The sequence below is a fragment of the Phyllostomus hastatus genome, unplaced genomic scaffold (assembly GCF_019186645.2).
Source record: "Phyllostomus hastatus isolate PE091 unplaced genomic scaffold, TTU_PhHast_1.1 phas_contig_118, whole genome shotgun sequence".
Classification (NCBI taxonomy): domain Eukaryota; kingdom Metazoa; phylum Chordata; class Mammalia; order Chiroptera; family Phyllostomidae; genus Phyllostomus; species Phyllostomus hastatus.
In genome coordinates, this window is record NW_025333543.1 from 7,576,727 (window position 1) to 7,603,772 (window position 27,046).

The following is a 27,046-nucleotide window of genomic DNA, read 5'->3' on the forward strand; positions in this document are numbered from 1 at the left end:
TTTACCCAGGCCAGTCAGCTGCAAGGACTGGCTATGACCACTGCCCACTAACCTCTGCCTTCCATGGAGGATCAGCTGTGCAGAGGCAGGGTGGTGGTGCTCCAAGGTGGTCTATAGCTGTGCACTGTGTATGTTAGCTCTAGGGTTTCCTGGGTGATGCAGCCCCAATCTGTGTTTTGTCCAGGGCACCGTGCCTGAGCTATAAATCAATCTTGAGGTGGCTGCTACTAGTGCTAGGCTTGGAGGTTCCCAGGTGAGGCTAAACTGTGACTCTAATCTGGCTGCCACTAAGGTTCACTGAAGACAGCTGTTGCTTATTTGATGGGACTTAGTAGCCAAGACCAGGAGCTTTTCCATTCTTATGGAAAAACAGCTTGGGTGAGCCTGTAAATTGGGTGGGGTCGAGCTTTTAGGGATCTCCAAGGTGGGTCACACAGTGTTACCCAGGTTGATGAAGTCTCAGATATGACACCAGCCTGCTGGCTTTGTCAGGGGGGTTAAGGGGGATGGGTCAGCAAAGGGACAATGGCCTCTGCTCACCCTGATGCCAGACATTTCAGTTTTTCCTTGTATACTACTGGTGCCCTTCAAGCTGCCACCCCAGTGCTGGAGCTCAGAGGGAACAAGTCTGAGTAGGTGAGTCCATGTGTGGGTTATCTAAGAGGAACTGTTTAGGGTTCCAGCAACCTCCTCCATTGACTCAATCCTGCTGGTTTTCACAGCCAGAAATTGTGGGGACTTATCTTCCTGGCACTGGAATCCTGGGCTGGGGGCCCTGATGTGGGTCTGGGACTCCTTGCTTCCAAGATATCCCTCCCAAATTTTTATACACGTGGGTGTGGGGCCAGCTTGATCCACATCTGCACCCCTCATACCAGTCTGGGTGGATGTGGTTTCTTCAATTCTACAGTTGTCAGACTTCCATTCAACTTGATTTCACAGTTTTTAGACTTCCATTCAACTCAATTTCTGATGTTCCTATGCGATGGTTGGTTGTTCAATATTTTAGTTGTAATTTTGATGTGGCTGTGCAAAGAGGCAAGCCGTGTCTGCCCATGTCTCCATCTTGACCAGAAGCCCAACATCTGCTTTTTTAAAGTGCCCGTGCTGGACAGGCCCAGGCACTCTCTTGGTATAAGAGATCAGGAAGCTAAAATACAGACTTGTCACACAGCTAGTCAACAGCAAGCTAACCTAAAACTCAGTGTATGACTCATGTTCCACTGAGCTGCAGTCTTTAGTCTTCCAAAGAGATTCCCTTCCGCTGCTCACTTCTGCTGCAAAGAAAAACACTACAAGTCCCCAAAGCCTCCTGAACACCTCTAAATGTAGAAAACTTTAAGAGAGCTTTATAAAGGTAAGATCTAAATCTGTCAAGAGGTTGAAAAAACTATTTTGAACAAGTATGCTCAAACTGTGATCAAAAGGATGGGGAGCATCCAAGTCAGCAAAGAGGAAAAAGTACATTCAAGGTAAAGAGGACACATATGGGGAGGCCTATGGCATAAGGCGGCACAGGAGGAGCCACAGACATCTTAGAAGACTTACAAGGTGACAGGGTTAACCTTGTAGTAGGCGGATTGGGTTTTTCCTCCCTTTTCTTTTCCCAAGGAAGAAATAAGTCTCAACATTTGGCACCATGTCTTGAGCCACCAGGTCTGACGCAGGAAAAGATATTCCCAGAGACAGGATGGGACTGGTAAAGAGAAAGTATTAGAAAAAAAAGCCAGGCAATGAGGCTGAGTGTGGGAGGACAAGAGGGCCTCTCATCTTTGCTACCCAAACGTCAGAGGGAGGACCGTCAGGGAAACTAGAAGACCTGACTGAGAAAAGCAGTAATTTGAGAAAATGGCTCTACAGCCTGCCCTGGAAAGCTCAGAAAGCACTGCTTCAGCCTTCTTCCACCCCTACTGGCTTGCCTGGAAGGCCAACTTAATCTTCATATTGGCTCCTTCCAGGATGGTTGTTACCACCTTAAAAAAGTATACCTCCCTATGTTTCATCTTCTTCAAATGCTCAGACACACGGAGTGAGGGAATTCTGAAAATATCCCAGAGAGAGAACAAGCAAATGAAAAAGAGTGGAATAAGGTCATGGCAATATAATACGCTCTCCTGCTATTACCCAAACGGAAACAGTTCTAATTAAAAATAAACACCCAAACAAAAAAGACACCTAGTTTTCAAAGCCATTGTTAGCAGCTTAAGTGACTCGACAGAGTTTTAGACTGGCAATGAACTTATTTTCCTTGGGGAGTTTCATTTAGAGAAATTATCATCAGCAGCAGCATCATTATTTTATCCTTAACTGAGCATACTTTTTCCACTGCTTTTAGAGAGAGAGAGGAAAGGAGAAAGAGAAATATCAATGTGAGAGAGAAGCATTAGTTGGTTGCCTCCCACACACACCTAGATAGGGGATTGAATCCACAACCTAGGTATGTGCCCTGGCCAGGAACTGAACCCTTTGGTCATGGACAATGCTCCAACCAAGCCATACTGGCAAGGGCTAGAGAATTACTTTAGAGCTATAAACATATAGTTATAAAACTTAAATCTAATTGATACTCAGCATTGAGGAGCTCTAAGCAATTCCACATTACCGGGTAGGAATTTCTTCCATATCCTTATACTTTTTACCAACCTGTTAAGATAAAAAAGCACAATGCCACTCAAACACGAAAGATATGTGGTTCACAAGCTAGTTAGTGTTTGCTTAGCAGTTTGCATGTTTCAGACTGAATTGTAATCTAGAGCGTTATTGTGTTCTCTAATCCTGTTAAATCCAATTTGTATGCTAAAATTGCACCAGAGTAGACATATCTCTACTAGTGTTAGGCAAATTTTTTCCATATCTGTTCCTGCCTCTATTTAGGCATCCAGGCATCTGCTATTCTCCCCTTCACAAGTCAAACATATATCAGATAAAGGAAAACATACTAATTCTACTCTATCATGTGTTTCAGAGTCAAAGCTTCACCAGGCACAGTTTCTCAAGTCTGATTCCCAGTCCTTATGGGGCAAGGTTTCACAAGAGCTGGGACTCCCTTACTCATCCTGGTCTCAGTTCAAGACCTGAAACCTCATCTGACCCAAGAGCTCAACCAATTTCCCTCACTCCTTCACTTTGTGTTCAGGATTCCCTCAAGCTCAGGCAGGACCCAGCATTCTTCTCACTATACTTCCACCCTTCTCTTTACCTACAACATAAACCACATCCTCCAGTCAGGTTCTTTCTCCTTTCCTCAAGAGCAGTGACTGTTCCACTTGGACACCTAGTTCTTACAGGTTAGTTCTTTCCAGGTGTCTGGACTCGAGAATTCTTGGTGAGGGGTAAGAACAGGGAAGGTATGTGGGCAGGGCTGATTGAGAGGAAGGGGCAACCAGAAGGCTCCTCAGCTAAAGGCAACCTGGCTGATTAGAAAGCAAAATGATCAAGAATTACATGGCAATGTGCCAATTATGTCTCAATTTTAAAAATTACATAGTTATATATACTAGAGAACTAACAAAATACAGAACTGTGAAAATATAGAAGGATCACTGGAGGAGAGGCAGAAAAACTGGGATCTGGTCCCAAGGTGTCACTGCTAAGTTCTGTGATTTCAGAAGTCATTTTTTTCTTCTCTGAGCTTCATGTAGATAATGATAAATCAACTAGATCGATGTAAGGATACCTCTTAATTCTACAATTATGACTACAAGTCACGTTTCAAAGTAACTACAACTTTGTTATTCAACATGGTCATCTGCTTCATGTTTTAAACACTAAATAGAAAATAATTACTCAAGAAAGCAGCTATATTATTGGCTTTTATAAGTCAGAATAGCCTAAACTTAGTTTGGAAACACACAGGAAACAAAACGTTTAAGTTCTGAGGGATAAGACTCAGTTCTGTTGCATTTAATTATTTCAATAGCAATGTGATATGGTACTCCCTGCAGAGTCAACACTCGGTGTATCAAAGCACATTTTCATAAGCACACAAATCCCAAAACTGTCTACCTCATTTCATTTTAGTAACACCTGGCCAGCATCAAAACAAGGATATGAAAAATTCATTTTTCTTCTTCAGTATCCAAGAAAATGGGTCTTTTGGATTCACTATATTAGGAAAAACTACAGTCAGGTTTTGGGAATACCTATCAAAGTCTTTGAAAATATAAAAATGACCATATTTATCCTGAAACACTAGTCATAAAAAAATAAGTTTTTAGATATCCTTAACTCTGGATATTGAACTTATATCCACATAATCTGTGCCTCCAAACATCCTCTTATCCCCTGCTTATTTCAGAATAAGAAATGGGATATAATCAGTATCCCCATATTCATAATTTCAGGCAACAGGATGTGTTGGCAACATTTCAGGTGACCCTTCTGATGCAGAAAAAGGGTATTGCATATCAGACTCTTTAAAGAAAAAGAAAAGGGTAGGGAAACTTTGGTATTTCAAACATGGTCTGAGTTGATTTGGAGACAATTTGGATCTGGCAGATATCATGCAGAATTCAGGGTGAGATCATCTGATCATACTGTTTTTATAACCAAATTTCCCTACGAAGCAAGGAACCAAATGTCATTACTAAACAAGTTTGTTTTACTAGGACTTCTTTAATCATTTAGGAATGAAGCTGATCAAAGTAGAGTATATGGTATATATGCACATATCTCTCTGTATATGTATACCTGTACATATTTATCTACTTATCATGTGTATATATATATACCTACATATAAATATGTATACATATACTCATTATACTCATGAGCACAAATGAATATTCTGGACTATAGAACTATATTTCTAAATAAAAAATCCTATCAGCACATGGCTGTCTTAGAAACCTAGTGAAATCTGTGAAATCCCCTCCCATGAATCAATATATTTTGATATATCTCTGACTCAAGGTTTCAAACTGTTTTAGGTTTTTAGTTCATTCCCTGTTTTCTAATCTCTACTGAGACCTAAGGTGTCAAAAAAGGGAAGTTAACTAGAAAACCAGACTTAAATATAAAAACAGGCACCCTTCAACTTTTTTATAGTTTGACAACTTTCTTAGGTGAGAATAAAAACTATTGTGACTAAAAGCTCCTATTAATCATTCTAATAAAATTGCTCTTTTAATTTGCTTAAAAGAATAAAATTCCCCATCTTTCCCTTACTAAAGTCTGAAATACATAAGAGGAAGAATGGAGGACAAGCCTAGGGCTAGGAGGCCTTCTTGTCCTGTGCAGCCATCCTATAACTATGCTCCCGTGTTGCTGATCTCTTCTCTAAAAATGACACAATTTGTTACCTCATCTCCACTCCAGGACCACTGAACTCCTACGTGCTCCCTTTGTATAAAGTCATATTGTTGCTCCCAGAATATTTTAATACTACCTAAAGATGTTCATAACCATCCCCTTGTTAGCTATTTTAACCAGTTCAGTGAATTTCACATGTCTTAGCATGGCAGTTAAGGGTCTTTTCAACCTGGCACCACCCTCGCTCCCACTACCCCGCTTCCTCACAGTTCCCCTCCCTCCAGCTGTGCTGTTTCTAGAGGAGTTTCTCCCTTTGCCTGGATATCATTCCCTGTGTTCTCCATCTGGCAAAATCTTACTCTCTATAGACCCAATTCGAAAGTCAGCTACTCTGTGATGCATTTCTCCATCTATACTCTAATATGTTCTTCTGAATTCTTACTTGGTCTTGATACAAATTCCATTATTTAATTCTTTTTAACTATGACTGTTTACACATCAGTTTATATTATTAAACTGAGTTTCTTGTTCTTTTTTGAATTCCTGATGCCTGCCATAGAACCTGAGATTTTCAGAAATAATGACAGACTTTTATTTAATACCTGTTTTAATTACAAATGATCTTTAACATAGAACACCTTTACCCCAACACATCCTTCCCCCAACACACAAAAAGGCTATGGCAGGGGTGGTGATAATTATAACAGCAGCAAATATTTATTTTTCTTTCTTTAAATTCACATATAATATTAGATTAGTTTAAGACATACAATATAATGATTCAATATTGTATACATTCAGAAATGAGCACCACACTGTTACAGGGTGCAGCCAAGAGGGGGGACCCCAAATGGGCATTTGAAATGGGGTCCAGAACTTAAGGTGTCCAGGAGATTTTAAGATGTCTCCACCCCACCCCCCATGGTGTGGGTTGGGGGGAAGGGACAAATGGAGCAGGGCCATTGAGAGCTGTTTTGCATAGCAACAGCCTTGCAGCTACCCTCTGGTGTGGTCATTTAACATATCTATAGCCTTTGGCTGGTTGCATGGATATGTTAAATATCTGTGATCATCTCTGAGCCAGGGGAATGGAAGTAACTTCCCCACCAAGACGTGACTGGGGACAGATCCCCCAAGCTACTGCGCCTGCGTGGGAGCTGGGAGAAGATTGGCTCCTGGACATGGGGCCACACCTGCCCAGACTCATGATGGCAGCCCAGTAAAGCTGGAAGGGATATGAATTCTGGCAAGTGAAGCCGAGTGTGGGAGGAGTCAGAAATGAGGCTGCAGAGGAAGATTGGCTGCAGGGATTTAAAACCCAGACTTGGTGGCCATTAGGAGGGAGAACCATGCTGCTTTAGGAGAGAGAACCACGGCCTTGACAGAGTGGAGACTCCCGCAGCCCTGAGAGGGAGAACCATGAGGCCTGGACAGAGCGGCAACCCCCACAGCTTTAGAAGGGGAACCACCACCACCTGGTTTTAGCAGAGATCCCGGCGACTCAGCCGAGGGTGCTGGGAACCCAGGGAGGTCTCCCAGTCGAGATGGAGGACTAACTGGGAAGAACCAGAGGACTGCCTGAGCCATGGACTTCTATTTCCTTTCCTGAGATACGGTACTCTGAACTGGGCAAAGGGGGAAGGAAGGAAGGACTGTGTCTGTTTATGGGTGTTTTAAGGGACTTTAGGGATTTTTGATAAAGACATTAGGTCACTACTTTAAAGTCTGTATAGCATTAAATAAACATTTCCTTTCCTTTTCACAAATCTCTGGCATTGAGAGACGTCTTTCCTAGGGCGGCAGACATAATGGACCCGGGGCCTTCTTTCAATAATAGTATATTGTCCCAGGCCCCCCTTGTTGTGTTCTGTAACAACACTAGGTCTAGTTAACATCTCTTACCTTAAATAGATTAAAAAAATTTTTTTTCTTGTGCTGAGAACTTTTAGGATCTACTCTTTCAAATAATTTTCAAATATGCAAAAAACTATTATTTACTGAGTACTTATATTACCAGCCATAGTTCTAAGTTTTTTCACATGAATCATCAAATTTTACCCTCATAACAGTCCTATGGGAGTCTGAGGTACTATTATTATCTGCATTTTCATCTAGGTGAAGAAATTATAGCAGAGTTTTTAGCTTGCCCAAGGTGACTACCTTGCAAATACCTATTCTAAACTACTAGTGCCTGAACACAGGTCATGATCATGGAAAGACCCTGGATTAGATCAATATTTAGGAAATCAATCTTTTAAAATATAGAAATAGAATTTTTAACTTAAGACCAAAGGATTATATCTCATGAACAGAATAATCAGTTAAAGGTCTTTAGTTGTCAGTATCACTTATCCAGAAGCAGATGGGAACAAAAGCAGATTCTAGGATTCACTTCCACATTCCTTCAACTATTCAGTGTATGAAGTATAAAACCAGAACCCTATATCAATCTATATCATCAAATTCACTGTGAGCCAAATGGATACCTTTTTGCATACACACTAGGAAATAATCGCATCGACTATTCTGTTGTGAAAAAAAAAAAAGGAAACTGATCTTTCAGCATAAATAATTTATAATAAATTCTAACCTGGAGATACTGCATCAGTCTTTCTGGAAGTTTAACAAATGAAATACATTACTCCCACCCAATCTGCCACTACATCTCTTAAGGCAGAACAGTGACAGAGGGACCCTCACAATGGCAACTTGTGTATACTGCAGTGTGAGATACAATCAGGTTGTAGTAAATCAACTATACAACCTCAAAAAATTTGGTAACATAGTTGACAAAGACCAGAAGTAGATCCTGGTGTTTTTTCGTAGGAAACAGTAATTAATTTTAGTTAGGCAGGATACCTTAAAGCACTTCTGGATGAGAATTCTTGGTTTTGATAGTGCAGGTGGTAGTAAAAAATACCTTGACCACCATTTGGTAAGATGTGGTATGCCTGCCAGGCATAAAACACACATCTTGTTTGTTTCTCAAAACAACATATCCTATGGGAAAGTGTTATCATCCCTATTTTACAAATAAGTGTTGGGAACCGCCCTGACTGGTATCAGAAGCTAAAACCCCCACCTAGGCTAAGGCTAAGGGACCGCCCTTGGAACGGTAAGCCAGCAAGGAGACAAAAGCTTATTTCCCTGGCAGGAATGCTGCTTCTGCTGCTTTATTCATAACTGAACCCCCAAAAGCTTGGTCGGTTAGCCAAAGATGGGTAAGAATTCCTAAGGGGGGAGTGACCTAAGACAGGCACAATCACTTTGGGAGGCCCCCCAAAAGAGGGACTTGGGGGGCTGCAGCAAAAGGGGGTGATGGACCCTCGCTCCTCGGCTTTGACATAGCCTGAGATCTCATCGTCTGGGAGAAAATCTCCTTATCTCTTGGTTGCCTTAGTTCCCTTGCTCCACCTAAGCCTGAAACAATGACAGGGTGGTGCAGCTCTGTGCTGAAAAAGGCGGATTCCTGGGTGATCAGGCCTAAGAAAGAATATGTAAATTACTATGAAACCTTTGTTTAGAATGCTCTCAGTTGAATGAGAGGGTTCCAAAGAGGAAGTTAGTTTGTTCCTCAAAGTCTTACAGCTCTTTTACCCTGACTCAAAATAGACCCTCAGACTTCCTTGTTTTCTATGGTTCCTTACTTCCCCCTAATGAGTACTGTACTTTACCTGAATTATTATGCAAAATGAGCCCAATAAAAGCAGGTATGGATGGTAAATCGGCGTGCTCCCCACTAGGGGGGTGGCCATTTTGTCCCTACTTCCCCACAGAAACTAGTCTGTCTCTGCATGTTTTTTCTCGCGTGTTTTTCGACGAGCCATCCACAGCGTTCCATGATCACTGCTGGCCGGTGACCCACGCAACAAATAAGGAAATTGTTAGATTAAATAACTTGTGCAAGATTGCCCAGTTATCAAGTGGCAAAGCTGAGGTTTGAATCTTGGCATTTCTAAAACCAAATCCTCAGCTCTTAACTACAAAGTCACAGTGTGTTTTTATCCCAAATGAGATTTTGAAGATAAGTAATAATATAAATCAGTCATATTCCTCATGTGTAACTTCTCTAGCACAATAGGTTTTGATCTGAAAGACTGCCTATTTGTCACTATCCAGGAGCATCTCCTTCCTAGAAAAATCTGAGACTGATTATAAGGAACAAGGATGTCTTCACACCAGTTGCACCAACTTGAAGGCCCTGAGGTGATTAATTCAGACACAGATACAGACGTACACACAAGGGCCTTCAAAAGAACGGTGTGTGTCAGGGAAAATCCAGAGTCCTGATGCAAAATAAGTCTCTTCCAATGTTATAGCAACAGAAAAATGTTTTAAGAGAGACAACCAACTATAAAAAAACAAATTAAATCTCAGAGTTGAAAGATCTTTATTTAAAATGTATAGACTTACCACTAGTACTGAAAATAATTTGCTATATTAGCCCTGGCTGGCATAGCTCAGTGGATTGAGCACAGGCTGCGAACCAAAGCATCGCAGGTTCAATTCCCAGTCAGGGCACATGCCTGGGTTGCAGGCCACAGCCCCCAGCAACTTCACATTGATGTTTCTCTCTCTCTTTTTCCCTCCCTTCCCTCTCTAAAAATAAATAAATAAAATCTTAAAAAAAAATAATTTGCTATATTATATAGATGATTCTGTACAAGATTACTGCAGCAGGGGTAATATAAGGAGGCGAAAACTGAAATACTCATTTTTTTAAAAATCACTAGTTTTCTAGATTTATAGAGCAAAGTCTCTGTATTAGTTATAAAACTAATGGCTGAAACTCAGTGGCTGAAAGTAATAAACATTTATTATCTCACAGTTTCTGTGGGTCAGGAATGGTAGTGGCTTACCTAGGTAGGCTGGCTCAGGATCTCTTGCAAGGTTGCAAATAAGAGGTCAGGGCTGCGATCATCTTAAGGCTCAGCTGCCAGCGAGACCTGTTATTAAGCTCTCTCACATGGCAAGTCTCATGATAAGAAAGCTGGTTCCCTCAGGGTAAGTGATCCCAAAAAGTGAGATCACCCAAGAGGGAAACAGAGAAACCAAGAAACCAAGGTCTTTAATCTCGGAGGAGACAGCCCTTCTGCTATATTCAGCAATCTGCCCAGGTCTAGTGAGCACTCAAGGACAGGGAAATACACAGGGTCTGAATGAATTCTAAGAGGTAGGAATCAGTGGGGCCAGGCTACCTACCACAATTCTTTCTGTTTGACTTTAAATCCAAAGACTAAATGATTTGTGATGAGACAGATATATTACAAAGAGAGGAGGTAGTACAAGGGGATGATTTTCTACTACCCTTGCCTTTGTTTTTCCACTTCAAATATTTAAATATCTCTTCATCCAAATGGGCATAGTAAAAGAAAACTTCGCTCCTTTCTTATAAATATTCTTATTCCCTTCAATTTGTCAGTATTCAGTCAGTTAGGACCAGGGAATAGTCTTCCAGAAGACAGGATAGAATATGATTTTTAGTCTCTACACCTTATGCTCTATCCATCTTAACATACAAGGGGAGACCCAAAACAAACCAGAATTTATCTATAAAAATTATGTATTTATTCTTAGGCATTTAAACTTCAGTCACCTTCAAAGTTCTATCCATTTGATGCAATATGCCTATTGAGACATTTTTTCTAGTGCTCGAAACAGTCTTTTGAACTCGATTTTGATGCATTTTAGTGCTTCTGTTGGTTTTTGTTTCACCTCTTCACATTGGCAAAATGTTTCCCATTGACGACTCTTTTTCATCCAAGGAAACAAACAAACAAAAAACAATAGGGATGGTGGGGCACAGGGGTCAAGCTGTTTTGGGTCAAAAACTGCTCAACTGTCAGTGTGGTGGGGGCAGGTGTGCTCGTAAATCACCCATCATGAAATGGGCAAAGGTGTTGAATGAATCTTCAAAAAAATTCATTGAAGCCAAACACAGCCCCCCACAATAAACAGCAACTGGTGCACTGATACCGATAGGTTCCTAGAACACTCATCTAGCAGTGTTACAGGGTGCAGCCAAGAGGGGGGACCCCAAATGGGCATTTGAAATGGGGTCCAGAACTTAAGGTGTCCAGGAGATTTTAAGATGTCTCCACCCCCCCACCCAGGGTGTGGGCTGGGGGAAGGGACAAATGGAGCAAGGCCATTGAGAGCTGTTTTGCATAGCAACAGCCTTGCAGCTACCCTCTGGCATGGTCATTTAACATATCTATAGCCTTTGGCTGGTTGCATGGATATGTTAAATATCTGTGATCATCTCTGAGCCAGGGGAATGGAAGTAACTTCCCCACCAAGACGTGACTGGGGACAGATCCCCCCAAGCTACAGCGCCTGCATGGGAGCTCGGGAGAAGATTGGCTCCTGGACATGGGGCCACACCTGCCCAGACTCAAGATGGCAGCCCAGTAAAGTTGGAAGGGTATGAATTCTGGCAAGTGAAGCTGAGTGTGGGAGGAGTCAGAAATGAGGCTGCAGAGGAAGATTGGCCGCGGGGATTTAAAACCCAGACTTGGTGGCCATTAAGAGAGAGAACCATGCGGTTTTGGCAGAGTGGGGACTCTCCCCTTCCCGCAGCCCTGAGAGGGAGAACCATGAGGCCTGGACAGAGCGGCAACCCCCACAGCTTTAGAAGGGGAACCACCACCACCTGGTTTTAGCAGAGATCCCGGCGACTCAGCCGAGGGTGCCGGGTACCCAGGGAGGTCTCCCAGTCGAGATGGAGGACTAACTAAGAACCAGAGGACTGCCTGAGCCATGGACTTCTATTTCCTTTCCTGAGATACGGTACTCTGAACTGGGCAAAGGGGGAAGGAAGGAAGGACTGTGTCTGTTTATGGGTGTTTTAAGGGACTTTGGGATTTTTGATAAAGACATTAGGTCACTACTTTAAGTTTGTATAGCATTAAATAAACATTTCCTTTCCTTTTCACAAATCTCTGGCATTGAGAGACGTCTTTCCTCTGGCGGCGGACATAATGGACCTGGGGCCTTCTTTCAATAATAGTATATTGTCCCAGGCCCCCCTTGTCTGTTCTGTAACAGCAGGGGAAGTCTGTACTACAAGCGGACCACCCTCCAGAAGATAATTCCGAGGGGGTTTTTTGGGTCCCCCTCATATGTACACACTTCTGTGTACACTTTTAGACAAATATACTTGTATTACAAAACTCAATCATGAATGAGAACACAAACTATCAAGTTAACAAGCAAAAAATTTCCAGAAATATATTTGAGAAACATTTCACAATTTTTATAATATGCTCTAGTTCTCCTTAATGAACACAGAATAAATGTAAAATGGACAATGATTTATATAAACTTTATGCTATTACATACATCTACCTGATAATGGAATTAAGTAAAATAAAACAAATATAGCAATACTTTGTGATGTCAGGATGGAAATTACTTGATTCAAATTAGATAGTATTATAATCAGCAGTTCATAACTACTTTTCAACTACTGCCTACTTATTCAAAACCTAATGTATCCTGACAGTATTATTATGGGAAAAATAGTTTGATTTTTTAAAAAGATCTGCACTTTGGGCAAGCAAATGGTAAAACAAAGTATATTCTGTCTGTTTGAAACAGTGTGCAGCCAAGAGGGGGGCCCCATATCAGGATTTGGAATGGGGTCCAGAACTCAAGGTGTCCAGGAAATATTAAAAAAATATATAGGATGTCCTCACCCCTTCCCCCCTACAGGTGTGAGTTGGGGGAAGGGACACAGGAGCAGGAACAGGTGGAGCTGTTTTGTATAGCAACAGCTTTGCAGCTTACCTCAGGCATGGTCATTTAACATATCTATAACCTTTAACTGGTTGCATAGATATGTTAAATAGCTGTGGCTATTCTTTGAGCCAGGGGATAGAAGTGACTTCCACCCAAGATGTAAGGGGGGGTGGGGGGGGCAGGTCACCCTGGTTACAGTACCTACATGAGAGCTTGGAGATTAGCTCCATGACAAGGGGCCACACCTGCCCAGACTTACGATGGCAGCCCACTAAACTAGGAATAATACAGGAATAGCTGGCAGGTGTAACTGATTGTAGGAGGAGTCAGAAATGGGGGTACAGAGGAAGATTGTCTTGGGAATTTAAACCCAGACATGGCAGCCAATGAGGAAAGAGAACCATGCAGTTTTGCCAGGGTGGGGACCCCTGCAGCCATGTGAAAGAGAACCATGAGGTTTTAGCTAGAGTGAGGACCATGCAACTTTGGGGTGCTCCCTTTAGCAATGTAGCCTAGGATGCAGGAGAGTCTTTGCCTGGAAGAAGGGTGAAATGACTCTTGCCAGTAGGCCATGAGAAGGTGATACATGACTCTGGATTAACTGGGATCCAAAGCTGGAGATCCTGACAGCAACAAGCTGATGGTGCCAGGAGCCTGAATCTACTTCTTTTCCTGAGATACTGGTACCCCAGATTAGGGCAGTGGAAGAAGGAAGCACTGTGTGAGTCTGTGGGTATCCTAAAGGACTTTGATATTTTAATGAAGATATTAAGTCACTACTTTAAGCCTGTATAGCTTTAAATAAACATTTCCTTTCCTTTTCACAAATCTCTGGCACAGAGAGATATCTTCCTCTGGCGGCAGACAATGTGAACCTTGTGGGAGGTCCTTTCGGTAATAGTATACCGTACCCTCCTTGGCCCTGTTCTGTAACATGTTCAGTTCATGCTTGTTCCTTATGAAAAGATATTCCAAAGTGGCTACTATCAAATTATTTTCATACTACTGCATAAAGGAAATTGCTTGAAATGTTCAATAAAGTACTTCTCCTGTGGAGTCTACTCAAAAAATGCCTCTTCCTGTATCTGTGACTTTGAGAAAGATAATGCAGGCTATAAAAAATGTCAGAATTAATAGGCTATGATGGCTGCTGAAGCTGCTTTATAATTAGGATTGGTTAAGATCTGGCTCCAAGAAAGGACACTGCAATGGCACATGCTTTTATACACAAGCCCTCCAAGCCTGATTTTTAGCTGTAAAGGGGATTTAAAGAACCTGATTCTAAAAGGCATCTGTAGGAATGCTGTAAAAGAATTTAAAGTATGACAAACACTCCTCATTTAGTCTTTTGTTACTACCTCTAACTGGCTCTAAAGAGAAGATCTCACAGCTGAATATTGAGAGGTTTGTACTAAGGTTCCATGGGTCTAAAACCTTGAATATTACCACCACTTATGCCAGGCCTAAGGGTTGTAGTATCGTTTCCTTAGGAGTAAGCTGTTATAACAGTATGGTGAGGGAAAGGAAAGGATGACTGTACAATTATGTGACTTATTGTCACTAATTCCCTATCTAATCAGAGCACATGCAAGAAGATAGGGCAGTAGAGGTGTGCTTTTTCACAGAGCAGAAAGTGAAGGGAAGTGGCTTGAGATCTATTTGAGGAAGTTACCCAGCAGAATAGAAGGACCTAAGGGAACCTGGAGAGTAAAACCCATAGAAGAGAAGGCACAGAAAACCAGGACTGGGTTGGGGGGCGTGTACAATAAGACAATTTCATTTTCCACTTTTGCCCAAGATAGGTGAGGGGCATTTCGAACAAAAGCAAAACCTTACAGCACAGATGGGGTCTTGTAAATGGAGAAAGGGGAGAGATCCAGGAATTCTCCTGCCAGATGCTGTAAGTTAACTATTTATTTATGGCCTAGTCATTTCACACCATCCCTTACTTGCAAAAAAATGAATTGTGTTTACATGGTATGGTGTGTAAACATAGGAACCTTAACTAATTTTTAACCCATATTTTGATTTTTCATCTATTAGATAAGTGGTTTGATTTCACATGCTTTTTGTTCTATATTTAGACTATAGCCCAAGGATTTCCCACCTACAAAAGATAAATAGACATCATTACACATTTGTCTATATGATTCAGGGGAAACAGACAACTTTAAAAACATGTCTGCACCACTTTTTTACAAGTAGGATCAAATTTCAGTTGCACATTAATTTAATTTTCCTTATTTTGATGGAACAACAAGCAAATAAATCAAAATTAGATTTGACGAGACTGGAAAGAGGGCCCATTCTCAAGTAACCAGTGATGTCATGGGAGCTACAGTGTCCTCATTCTTTATTCTTTAATATGTACATAGAACTATGAGCGTAATTCAGAGTAGGAAAACCTTCTCCATGGCTCATTATGACAGGCAAGAAGACTAGTATCCTAGTAACAGATGAGGTGTAAATTATGATTTGTTACCTAAAAAAACCCTTGAACATAGTGGCTCATTACAACTGTTTATTCTGTAGTTTCTGATCATGATAATTCTACTCATGCTTCTGACGTTGGGCACCTCCGGCTGGGTTCAGCTGAGCTCACTGCATCAGCAGTCACTTTGGGTCTGCTGATCTGGAGGAGCCTCGGCTGAGATATTTCATCTGTTACATGTGGTCTGTCATCCTCCAGAGCAGAATACTTCACTTGGTAGCGGCAGGATTCCAAGAAAGTAGTTAGAAGCCAAAAGGTCTCCCAAGATCCCATAACATTACTTCCACCACGGTCTATTGGCTGCCCAGTCTATTGTATTCAAAGGGTAGGATAATAGACTTCATTTCTCAATGGCAGGTGCTATAACAAATTGTAGCCATTTTGTAATTACTACAAAAACTCTGAGATTCTGTTCAGGAAAACATACCTGTTCTCTATACCAGAATACCTGGTAATTTTAAATGCCCACTCTCTAGAGAAACTAATTAATGTAGCTTTGGTATGTACTCAAGACAAGTGTTGTAAATGATTACTTATAAATGTTCCTTTCATCACAGAAAATTAAAATTGAAATAACTTGCAAATAATAAAAAGCAAAAAATTAAATCTAATAATTTAATACATCCAAAGTATTGAACTTTAAATGAACATTTCTCTGTGCCCAGTAAAGCACCAAGTATCCACAGTTTCCTGAAAGCATGTTGTCATAAAATGCTTGATAATATATATAGGTGCCTATTAAATGGTTTGAAGATCTATGAAGGATTTTCCTCCCTCTACATTAATTTCTTGATAATGATTGTAACATACCTGTTTACTGTTGACACCATATTTTGTGCTTTAAAATGTTCATCTCCATTATCCTAATGCCCCTGGAAGGTAAAGGGCTGTAACCCATATTCAGATTAGGATCCTGATAACTGGAGGGTTAAGTAACTTTGCCAAATTCACACAGCTAGTAAGTACCAAGTCTAAGAACTGAACCCACGATTCTGAAGCCAGGTAATCAACCTTGCTGCAATGTCTGCTACGACATTGTCCGCTAGAACTCCATCCTTTTGCTTAAGGTATTCAATGATCCAAGGAAGTTGAAAAATATGTGAAATCAACATGGTCCCAACCCACAAGGGGAGCCAAGCACACATCAGCTAAAACCCCACTGTGACATTTCCTCCTCTATCTCAAGAGAGATGACACAGTGTATTAAATAAGAATCAAAATTAGGACAGAGGTGTAGATCCTCAACAATAGGCCAGGCTCCTGTACTAGCTCAGTGACATACTTCCTTAATTCAAATCTGTGACCTGGAAAAATGACAAATTACTGCTGAGTAAGTACCTTGTTTTTATTTTAGAAGAGTCAAAACTGAAAATGTAATAGTGCAAATACCAAGAATTTAGAGTTTTTGCAGCCATGTTCTTTTAGTTCATGCTATTTAGTTTTCCTACAATGCCTTTCTTTGCCTAATGAAACTGAATTTATCCTACAGGAGTTAGTCTCAATGTTGCTTCCTCCATAAAATACTCCTAACCCACACAATTAAAATTTATTACTTCTGCTTCTGAGGTCATAATAGTGGTTTGTATTTCTATTATTGCAGCACTACTCAAAGTGCGGCAGTCCATGACAAGAAACATAAACAAGCTGAGAATAAGCAACTAGGAATTATTAAGCAATTTGATACACTTAATAATTTTTTTAAATTGGCCTTTGGTCTTTTAGTAATTCATTTCTATTGTTTTTTAAAAAATACAGGCCCACAATAGATTCAGAGTATTTTTTTAATGGTTCTGCAGCACAGGTTTTTTGAGAAACATATTATAGTATTTATTTCATTCTACCCAGCATTGTAGTTAATTTACATTCTGTCTTGTCCACCTGCTGGATTGAGTGCCTGCCTGCCTTTTTTATCTGCCAAAGCTGATACCACAGTGTTTTGGCAGGGGGAGGGCAGGGATACAAGATCAACAGGTGATGCTAATAGAAATAGAATTGAGATTCTTCTGTAGTCTTACATTTTAACTCCCCTCTTAGTACTCTCTATGAAAAACAAAAGGTAACTTTCTTTTGTTTAGCTCCCAACTATTTTTATTATAGGCCAGTACCTCATAAGGAAACAAAACAAAACGACTTTTTACTTTTACTTTGTGACTCATTCTATCAAGGCTTTCATAATGTTATTCATAGAAACAAAAAAATATATCTAACATATGCATGATCTGTTTTCAAGGACACATGATATCACTTTATCTTCAAACAAAGCAAGAGCAAGTTCAATGTGGCTACTAACTTATTAACAGACTCAGCACCAAGGCATTTGTCTGATGTTTTCAGCCTCTTTTCTGTTAGGCTCACTGGTGAGATAATAAGCTGGACACATGGAAACCCCCTTTTACAATTTTGCATGGTGATCAGAATGTCACTATAATAAAAACAAGAATCATTTATGACTTGAGGACAATCCAGCGTTTCAGAGATTAAATATATGTACACAGTAGTAGCCTTGTTATTTAGCAGATGAGATCTCAGAAATTCTCATTCCCTGACTTCTCTTACCCTTTAAGCTTTGCTTAACCCTGAGGAGTCAGTCCCCCATTCTTAACAGACTACCTAAGGATCACAGAAAGTGGCAGTCTTAAACTATGCTCTTATCCTTTCGTTAATATGTCTAAAATAAAGACAGTGATACCTAGAGTCATCCAGTTTTTATAGCTATGCTCTCAGTGTGACAGAAACATGAAATGCTTCCCTAGCCCTGTTCTCAATTATACCTAGTGAGTTTCTTGTGGTTTTTATCCTGTACCACCTTCTGCTGTTTTCTAATATTTTTGGCAATGAGTAGTGATTATACTGGTGGGTTGAGAAAGAAGAAAGAGAAAAGCAAGTGAAGTCATTTTAAGGTCACAGCATGAACTTGCATTAGAAAATTATAGTTATACGTACCCTTATCTCTTTCATTCCCAATTATATAAGTAGGGAGTTGGGTAGATCAGACACTTAGAAAAACAAACAAACAAGTAAAACTATTCTAAATCTGACAGGAGCTTTTTAATAGGAGAGTCAAAGATTGCAGCTGGAGAGTTGAAAAGCATAACATCTAAATTTAAATCTCTATTAACAGTGCTTCAGACAATTTTTTAGTCTTCATCTGAGGACACGCTTATTGATGTTGGAGAAAGGGAAAAAGAGGGAGAGGGAGAGAAACATTGACATTATGAACACTGATAGGTTGCCTCTCATAGGTGCCCCAACCTCTGACCAGACTCAGGACACAAGCCTGCAACCCATGCATGCACCCTGACTGGGAATTGAACATTTGACCTTTCAGTTTACAGGCAATGCTCCAACCAACTGAGCCACACTGACAAAGAATCTTAAGACAAAATTTGATAAATGAATATTCACTGAAAAACAGAAGTGAACTTAATCTATTACCAAATAATTTTTCTAATATCTTGAAAATCTATGAGGTTTTGAAACCTATTTTTAATTTGGTTAGTCTGTTTTTCTACTATCGTGTCCTCAAAAAAGTTGATTTCATAATTTGTAATTTATATGATGTCCTCTGAAGACCATTTATAAAAAGCAAAATAATTTCCTATATGTACTATTTATTAATGATCTAGTACACAGATTTTTAAAAATCATGGTTTTAGTTTCTATGGTAGTTGTTACCAAACAAAAATTATTAATGACTGCAAACAGGAAAAACAACCCAAGAATGACTCTTTTATAATCAGGAAGAAGACTTAGTTTATGTTTATATGGGTGTAAGGTTGTAATTATTACAGTCTTATTCATTTATGAGCTTTTTTCACATTTTAGTACATAAAAGCTACTTTCTCATTCCTTTTCCATTTGTCATTACTTAAGATAAATGAAATAAGAATCCCTACTTACAAAGTTTGAAAAAACCAGGAATGAATGCTAAGAATTACCACTAAAACTACCCATTTTCTCTGTGTTAGTGGACTAGTGCATGGCTGACATGTAGAGTTCATCAATGAGAATTATCTAAGTAGTGCTTACTTTCCATCATTTACTTTGTCATTTATTTTCACTCACTTTTTTATTCTATTATTCCTCTCAACAGTGTTAAGTTCTGTGTTCCAAGGTACGTTGTCTTTTTGTTCACATCATACCCCTGAGTCTACAACAGTGCTTGGCAGAGTACTAACACAGTTTTTCAATGAATCATTGTATTTGGAGAGTGATAACTTTTAAAGACAAACAAAAAAATCTGCATTACTTTTCATTTTCCTGTAAGTAAATATCAAAGAAAATAACACATCACTTCTAGGCTTACTTGACCCAGGCTAATGGATCAGTCTATATGCCCCTGAAGCTTCATGCAACAGACTTATATTAATTAAATTTAACATGTTCAAATACCCCACAAATATTAAAAAGGTGAGCTAATTAAGTAAAAACAAGTTGACAAATAGCTAAGATTTATAAAAAATTATTCAGTTTAGTACACTATGGCATTTCATTCAAAACATACATATATTTATACATTCTTGGCTTGTGTGATTTCTAAGCATTGTGGATCTTTATTATGCTTATAGACTATTGACAATGTTTAAAAGAATCATAGGATTTGGAGAAATCTTGGAAATCACTTGGTTCCTCTCTATTGATTTTTATAGATATGGAAACAGATCCAAAGTAGCCAACATCACAAAATCTAGAGTGGACCCAGATCTATCAACTCTCAGTGCAGTGATTTTACAACTATATTGATAAACAGAAATGAGAGAGCTAATATACCACAGAGCTTTCCACACACTACAGCTCTTTACATATACTGGGTAGTTTCTGATCTTTCCTAATTTTTTAACACACTGTGGTGATTTGGTTTGTAAAAACAACTTATATTCAAATCAGCATCAAACCAAATTCTATTCTTACTTCTAGTGCTCAGAAAAATAACATAGGAAATAGTTGTCTTTTATCATTTATCACTAAATAATAATTTGAGAATGATCATCATTCTCTTTCTGCTAAGTGGGCCCTTCAGAGCAACCCTTGTTGTGCTCTGATGGTTCACAATTTAAATTCCATTCACATAATGCTGGTATAATCTTGTAGCTCAGTGAAAGCCTCATAAAATAATTGACCATTTTGGTGTTTCTCACTGTTTCTTAATGGATGCTTTTGTATGAAGAATGGGAAAGTTAAAACAATCAAAAAAAAAAAAACCAGTTCTCCTCCTATCTAGCATTGAGTGTTTGTTTTTTTAACTACTTTATTCTTAGCATTCTAGTCTGCCATATCAGTGGCACTTAGAGTACTTTGCTGCTAGTGAAAGGAAAGGTTGAGCCTACTATGCTATGTGTAAGGCTTTCTCTAAACTCTAGAGTTCAGCAAGGAGAATGTGAGGGTCCAATTGTGAGTGTCCCTATATAGGTTCAGTTGCCACTGGCTGAAATTACAAAGCAGAGAGCCAAATATGGGGTCTCTATTGTTTGGGATTATATTAAATAGGTAGGAGACAACACTACCACAGCTCCCAAGAAAAGTTGGGAAGTTGGAAGAATACTATAAGATACAGTCCAGAGTATTATTGGAGGTTATGGTATACCTATGCCTGTAAAACTCTCCCAGAAGTTCTTTTTCATGATACTTCTACTTTAGTTAGACTCTGTCTCAGTCCAAAGAAGGTTAATGGCAACTTACACAACAAGGCATACATAAAACATGGATAAAGTGTAAATAAAATATTAAAAAAAATTAAGGTGGTAATTTTATTGGAATAGAAGTTACCTCCTCCAATTCTTTTAAACAAATAAAAATGTTAAAATATACTTTATGTTATTTCTCTTTTTATATTAAGGTAATTCATTCACCAAATATTTTGTGAGCAAGGCAGTGATATAAGAAGACTTAGAGGCTGGGTTTCATGATGGAAGGAACATAAATTCTGAAGACTATGGTTAAGATCATAGGTTCTACCAGGTTCAGATTAACCTATCAAAGCCTCAGTTTCTTTATCCTTCAAATGAGGCCAAAGTCTACTTCATGAGATTACTTTAGAACAGCACACAAAATAGCTATGCAAGTATAAATATGAATCCTTTTCTCAATAAGCATGCACCCTAGCTAAGAAAACTATAATCTAGAACAGTAAGTTTCAACCAGTGTGCCACAGAATTTTTAAAACGTGCAATATCTGACTTTAGTCAGGAGCACTGACCTCTTTTCCCCTAGATTTTGAAATAATAAAATGACAACAGTCAAAGCAACAATAGTCATCTAGTGCAAATGAATTAAAATTATACCTATTTTTTGTCAGATCAACAAAAATATATATATTTTTGGTGTGCCACAGAATTTTAGTAATTAGTTTCTGTATTCTATGAGATGAAAAAGGTTACAAATCACTGGTCTAGAGGAAGAAAGTGATGAGTGTCCTAAGAGTTACAGATAATGTTGTTTGGAAATTCAGAAGAAAGATTTTACATCTAGCTTAGGAATAATGAGAAAGGTTTCATGGAAGATGCTGCATGGTGGGGGGGTGCCTTGAGGGATGAGTAAGATTTAGTATTGAAGATAGGAACGCAAAGTCACGAGGTGAGGCAGTGGCAAACAGTTAATAGCCAGATGAGACATAATCAATTCTACTTCATAGTATAGCATAATGGAACAAGATCAATAGAAAACTTACTACAGTTCTATTCAAAAACAATATTCAGGGCAAGTCAGAAAAAGTGACTTTTCATATCAAATTAATGTAATGAATCACATCATTGGTTAGAAGAGGATTAAAGCCAAGATAAGGACTAATTTACTTCCTTCTGTACTTGTTCTGAGAGGCAGAGCCCTGGAAGTACCTTACCCTGCCTTCCACTACCCCTAGCCTTGCCAGTGATTCTTGCAGCAAGAATGGTTTCAAGCAGAAATCCAACTATAGATTTGAGCATTGAGGTCACTATATACCATACTTGCCTTTTCCACTTCAATCAGGGAACACCTAAGAGAAAATGTTCATTCAAATTTCTAATAATGTCTGTGGTTCAGTACTCTATTTCCAACTGCAAACCCCTGGTTTCACAATTTTTTTGTTTTTCCTAATGACAGAAGCTTTTAAAACAAGTTTGGATGCTAAGAAGAGATTTTTCAGTGGCCTGTAATCTTTAAAATGCATTTCATCTTTTAAAAATAAAAGGAAAGGAACAAAGAAAAGGGTATTAGAAAAAATGCAAGATTTAGGAAGAATCAAAAGATAGAAGTTAGAATGAGTAAGCCCTGAACCAATTCCAGGCAACATATGGAAATTACTGGAGTTCTTTCTCCTTCTAGAATGGTTCTCTTTCTCTCTGGTATGATTTTTTTCATTATTTATTTTTCTGGTATGTTTTTAAAGAAAAAAAGTGATTCTCATGAGAGAGTAACACAAAATAAAACGGCTGGCTGTGGTCCATGATTTATCATTCACCCCAAAATGAGACTCTGTTTTTCAAAGGCCATTGTTTTTTCCAAATAGTTACAGGCTCCACTTACACAAAGTCAGTTATAATGAAGAGACTGAAAACATAAGGAATAAATCTAGATGCATCATTCAGAAGATAGGGCAAAGATGTAAAAGTCAAATTCTATTTTAAAATATTATTAAAACAAAAACTCTGTATAGCCAAACTAGCTCTCACATCCTAGCAACAGCTCACTTACTTCAAACAAAATAAAATATAGTAAAATCTAATTATAAAAATTCCTTGTCTTTGTGATGGTGGGTTTTAACTGGTAATTAATCCAAATATGTGCAAATGATTTGCACACCAACTTCTTTCATAAACCAAGAATACTATAATAGGATCATCCACTTGGGCTGCGGAATAAAGACAACCCTCTGTAGCTCTTCTTACACAAAACATTAATGTAAAAAAAGAAATAACAGCTTTAATCTGTCTGGGGAAAACTCTTTTAAGAAATCAGCAGTATAAGGGTTTTAGAAGGGAAAAAATGCCACATATCTTAAAACAAAAATCAAATTTAGTTTTCTTTAAATGGTTGATTGTGTCTTTGTTCCAACTTCCAATCTGGCTTTTTAAAACATTCAAACTATTATTTTTCTTGTCTGCCCAAGCCTAAAAGGGAGACCTGAAAACTATCTAGGTACCCACAATAGGGTGAGAGGGCTCTGCCAGTAGATTGAGATAATTTTGTGATGTTTCCTTCTTCTGGTGTGTTAGAAAACAATTTCTAAAGGGAATAAATTTTCCCCCCCTTTTCAATGTTTTTGTTCATTTGTATGTTTGTTTTCAGATTAGGGCTAACACTATAAAATGTATTCCTGGATCTACCTTTGGCCTGGGCAACTTTGTGAAATCCACAGAATATCAATTCTTTCAAGGGACCTGCCTACGAAGGCAGAGAGGGTATGGTTAGCAGTCAAACTGGACATCTTTGGAGTTGTTTAGTAGTTTCCAACTTACTGGTTGAGGAAAAAGTAATGAAACAAGGATTTGTTATTGTCATGGGATTATCTGTAAAAGTTTTAAATTTATGGCTTTCTATTGTGGGAGAAGGAAAGAAGGAGGGTTAGAAAGAAGGATATGATTCTCAGTTGAAAAGATTACCTTTTAAAGTAAAGGGGAGATGATGGAGAAGAATTATACCATATATCAAGGGCACTATTTATCATACTCCACATTTAAAAACTAAGGAAATTGTTTATAAATGATGTCTGAATTTTTCCCTTGCAAGCACAAAGTTAACTCTTAACTTTGGATTTTTTCTCTTGGAATTATTCCTTCTTTGTCTCAAATACTTTTTTAAAAAGTTAAATTTATTGTGTTACACTGGTCAATAAAATTATATAGGTTTCAAGTATACAATTCTATGATACATCATCTGTATAGCGCATTGCGTGTCCACCACCAAAAGTCAAATCTTCTTTCAACACCATATTCAAATACTTTCAAAATCACTTTTGGATATTGACTTTTTTTTCCTTTAAGTAGACTTTATTTTTCAGAGCAGTGTTAAGTTCAAGCAAAATTGAGCAGAACACAGTTTCCATACATTCATCCCACATACACAGAGCTGTCCCCAGTATCAATATCTTACACCAGAGTGGCATATTTGTAACAACTGATGAAGCTACAGTGACACATCATTATCCCCTAAAGTCCATAGTTTTTATTAGGGTTCATTCTCAGTATTGTTTAGTCTATGGGTTTTGAAAAATACAGCATCCAGCACAGATAACACCCATTTTTATTACAAAATCACAAGCATGTAATTTTGTAACAGAACAATATCACTCAAGCACACCATGTGACACTTTAGGTGAACAGTTTAAATTGCTGTCCGTCCTGTGCCAGGTACTGATGTACTCTACCAATCACACTCAAGCAAGTCTTACTTCTGCCAGACCCTATATATAATCACATATATCCACCATCATAAATAGTCTCTGCTTCACGTATTCAGCCCTCCTTCCCCTACCAACAGATGTTGACTTGTAAAAGTAGTTTTGGAATCAGTATTTATAAGCATGGACAAGACCCTCAAAATTTTAGACATCTACTAAATTAAGTAACTGTTACCCACTTAAAAACAAAGTGTTCAACGGAAGGAGCAACCAAAATACTTTCTTAATGGTAAGCAAAATTAACAAAAAATATAGTGTCATTTCACTGCAAATAAAAGAATTAAGAAACCAGGTGTAAGAAGACTAGAATGCAATCACACTACTCTTTAAATTAACACGGAATCAGTGTGGCTCAGAGGACTGGGCACCAATTTACATTACCTTTTCCTGTCCTTGGATTTCATTTTGAATGTTGGTTCTCATAAGACATGATCTGTTTTCCCACTGAAAGTTTTTATTTTTCAACAGCTTGCTAACCTAATATTTTGCATTTTTGTACATTTAAAAAATCCAATTTTGGACAATTTTGACCTGAATGCTCAGGTCAGGAATTTTATCTTTAGAAGATAAAACGTGGCAATATTGGCAACCACAGTGAGCAAGGGAAGAAAATTAGGTTCTCTTCTCTCTCTGCAAAACTTCCTTCCTTATTTGATAAGAGACAGCTGGCTTAAATTTACCGCAAAGTAAATATGACCAATTCCTTGGAAATAGACCTTTACACACACATTATACCGGAATGTGACATCAGTGGAATCTGACATCAGCATTCCATTTGAGTCACAGTCTGGTCCCCACCCCTTCCTCCCAGGAGACGAAAGCTCAGGTAACCAGGGAGCAGCTCAGGCAGTACCTTGGGTCCTGACGCCCAGGTCTGCCAGGCGGGAACCGTCTCCGGGAGCTAAAAGCACTGGTGGCAATCACTGTTTGGGGCTAGCTGCCAACAAGGGAGAACGTTTTCTTTGAGAGATAATTTCTAAGAGGGAGGCAGTGCTTTGGAAGTAAAGAAATGAATGAGCCCCCCAAATCATCACTTCTCACTTTATCACTAGCGGCGGGTGAAAAGGAAGTTGATTAAATCAGCACTCACTTTGGAGAGCCTCCGGCAGCCAAGCTGGAGGGGAGGAGGTCTGAGCTGTCAAAGTCACACCAGTGCCCCTAAACCACAGATGTTTAATAAAGTTGCACTTCCTGAGACAGGAAGAAGTAGTGTCATGGTCTCGCCTGAACCATCGCTAACCTCGTCCTTTTCTTTTTGGGAGGCAAGGCGCAGCCAAACCATCTTACGGAAAGTTTGAAACACTTCCAACCGTTGTACGTGGCTAGACTGGAGTGAGGCCCCGCGCCTGTACTTCCTCGCGCTCCCTCCGTCGCTCCAAGATGTCAGGAGTTAAAAAGGAAGTGGAGAATCCCTTCTACACCTTGGAGCGGGTACTTGCGCCCCGGGCGAGAGTCTACGCGCTGCCGGGCTCTCGGAGGCCCGTGCGCCCCACCCACCGCCTGCGGCCAGGGGGCGGCGTCCCGCGCAGGTGTAGTGGCGCCGCCCGCTCCCCCCTACCTTCTTCACTTTGGCCTCCAGGTCCATGTTTGCGTGTCAGAAAGGTTCCTTCTCCTGTCCGGGATCTCACACCCAGGTTAGCCTGGCTTCCGACTATGCCGCGGGTACTGGGGGTCGGGGGGAGAGATCTGCCGGGACTCCGGTCCCACTGCAGCCGCCACTCATCAGGCGCCGTCAAACTTCCGCCGCCCAGTCCGCGGAAGCCGTCCGACTGCGGGGACGGGGAACAAAGAGGCCTAGGCAGCCAATGGCAGCAGGGCAGCGCCAGCAGCCGCCAATCACCGAGCGCCTCACGCACCTTGGCGGCCAGTGTGCGGTGGCGTCGAGGTGAGGAGCGGAGCAATGTCCGGGGCGGTGCCCTAGGAAAGTGCTCCTGAACCCGGGACCAGGTCTCTGCGGATTCCACGGTGTCTGTCGACCTAGTTTTAAAGTATTGGGGGCCCAGCCTTTCCCCAGCTGAAGATGAGGAAGATTCCTTTTCCATTCTGGCAGCTTGTACAATACTTCTGTATCCTGAGGAGTACTTATCCCACTACTAACTTCTTGACTTATTTTCAGGACAAGGAGAAAGACAACATACTGCGGAGATTGTTAGGGATCGCTGTGCTAGGCATTGAACTCTAATTTCACT

General features: G+C 39.7%; 1 protein-coding gene across 1 annotated transcript in view; it reads right to left on the minus strand.

The window, feature by feature from the left end:
- Positions 1-26,631, minus strand: part of TES (testin LIM domain protein) — a 62,121-nt gene extending 35,490 nt beyond the window's left edge. Inside the window, exon 1 of the mRNA XM_045848039.1 lies at positions 26,416-26,631. Within this exon, the coding sequence (XP_045703995.1) occupies positions 26,416-26,442 (27 nt within the window). The 5' untranslated portion in view covers positions 26,443-26,631. The remainder of the gene's footprint in view (positions 1-26,415) is intronic.
- Positions 26,632-27,046: the final 415 nt, after the last annotated feature.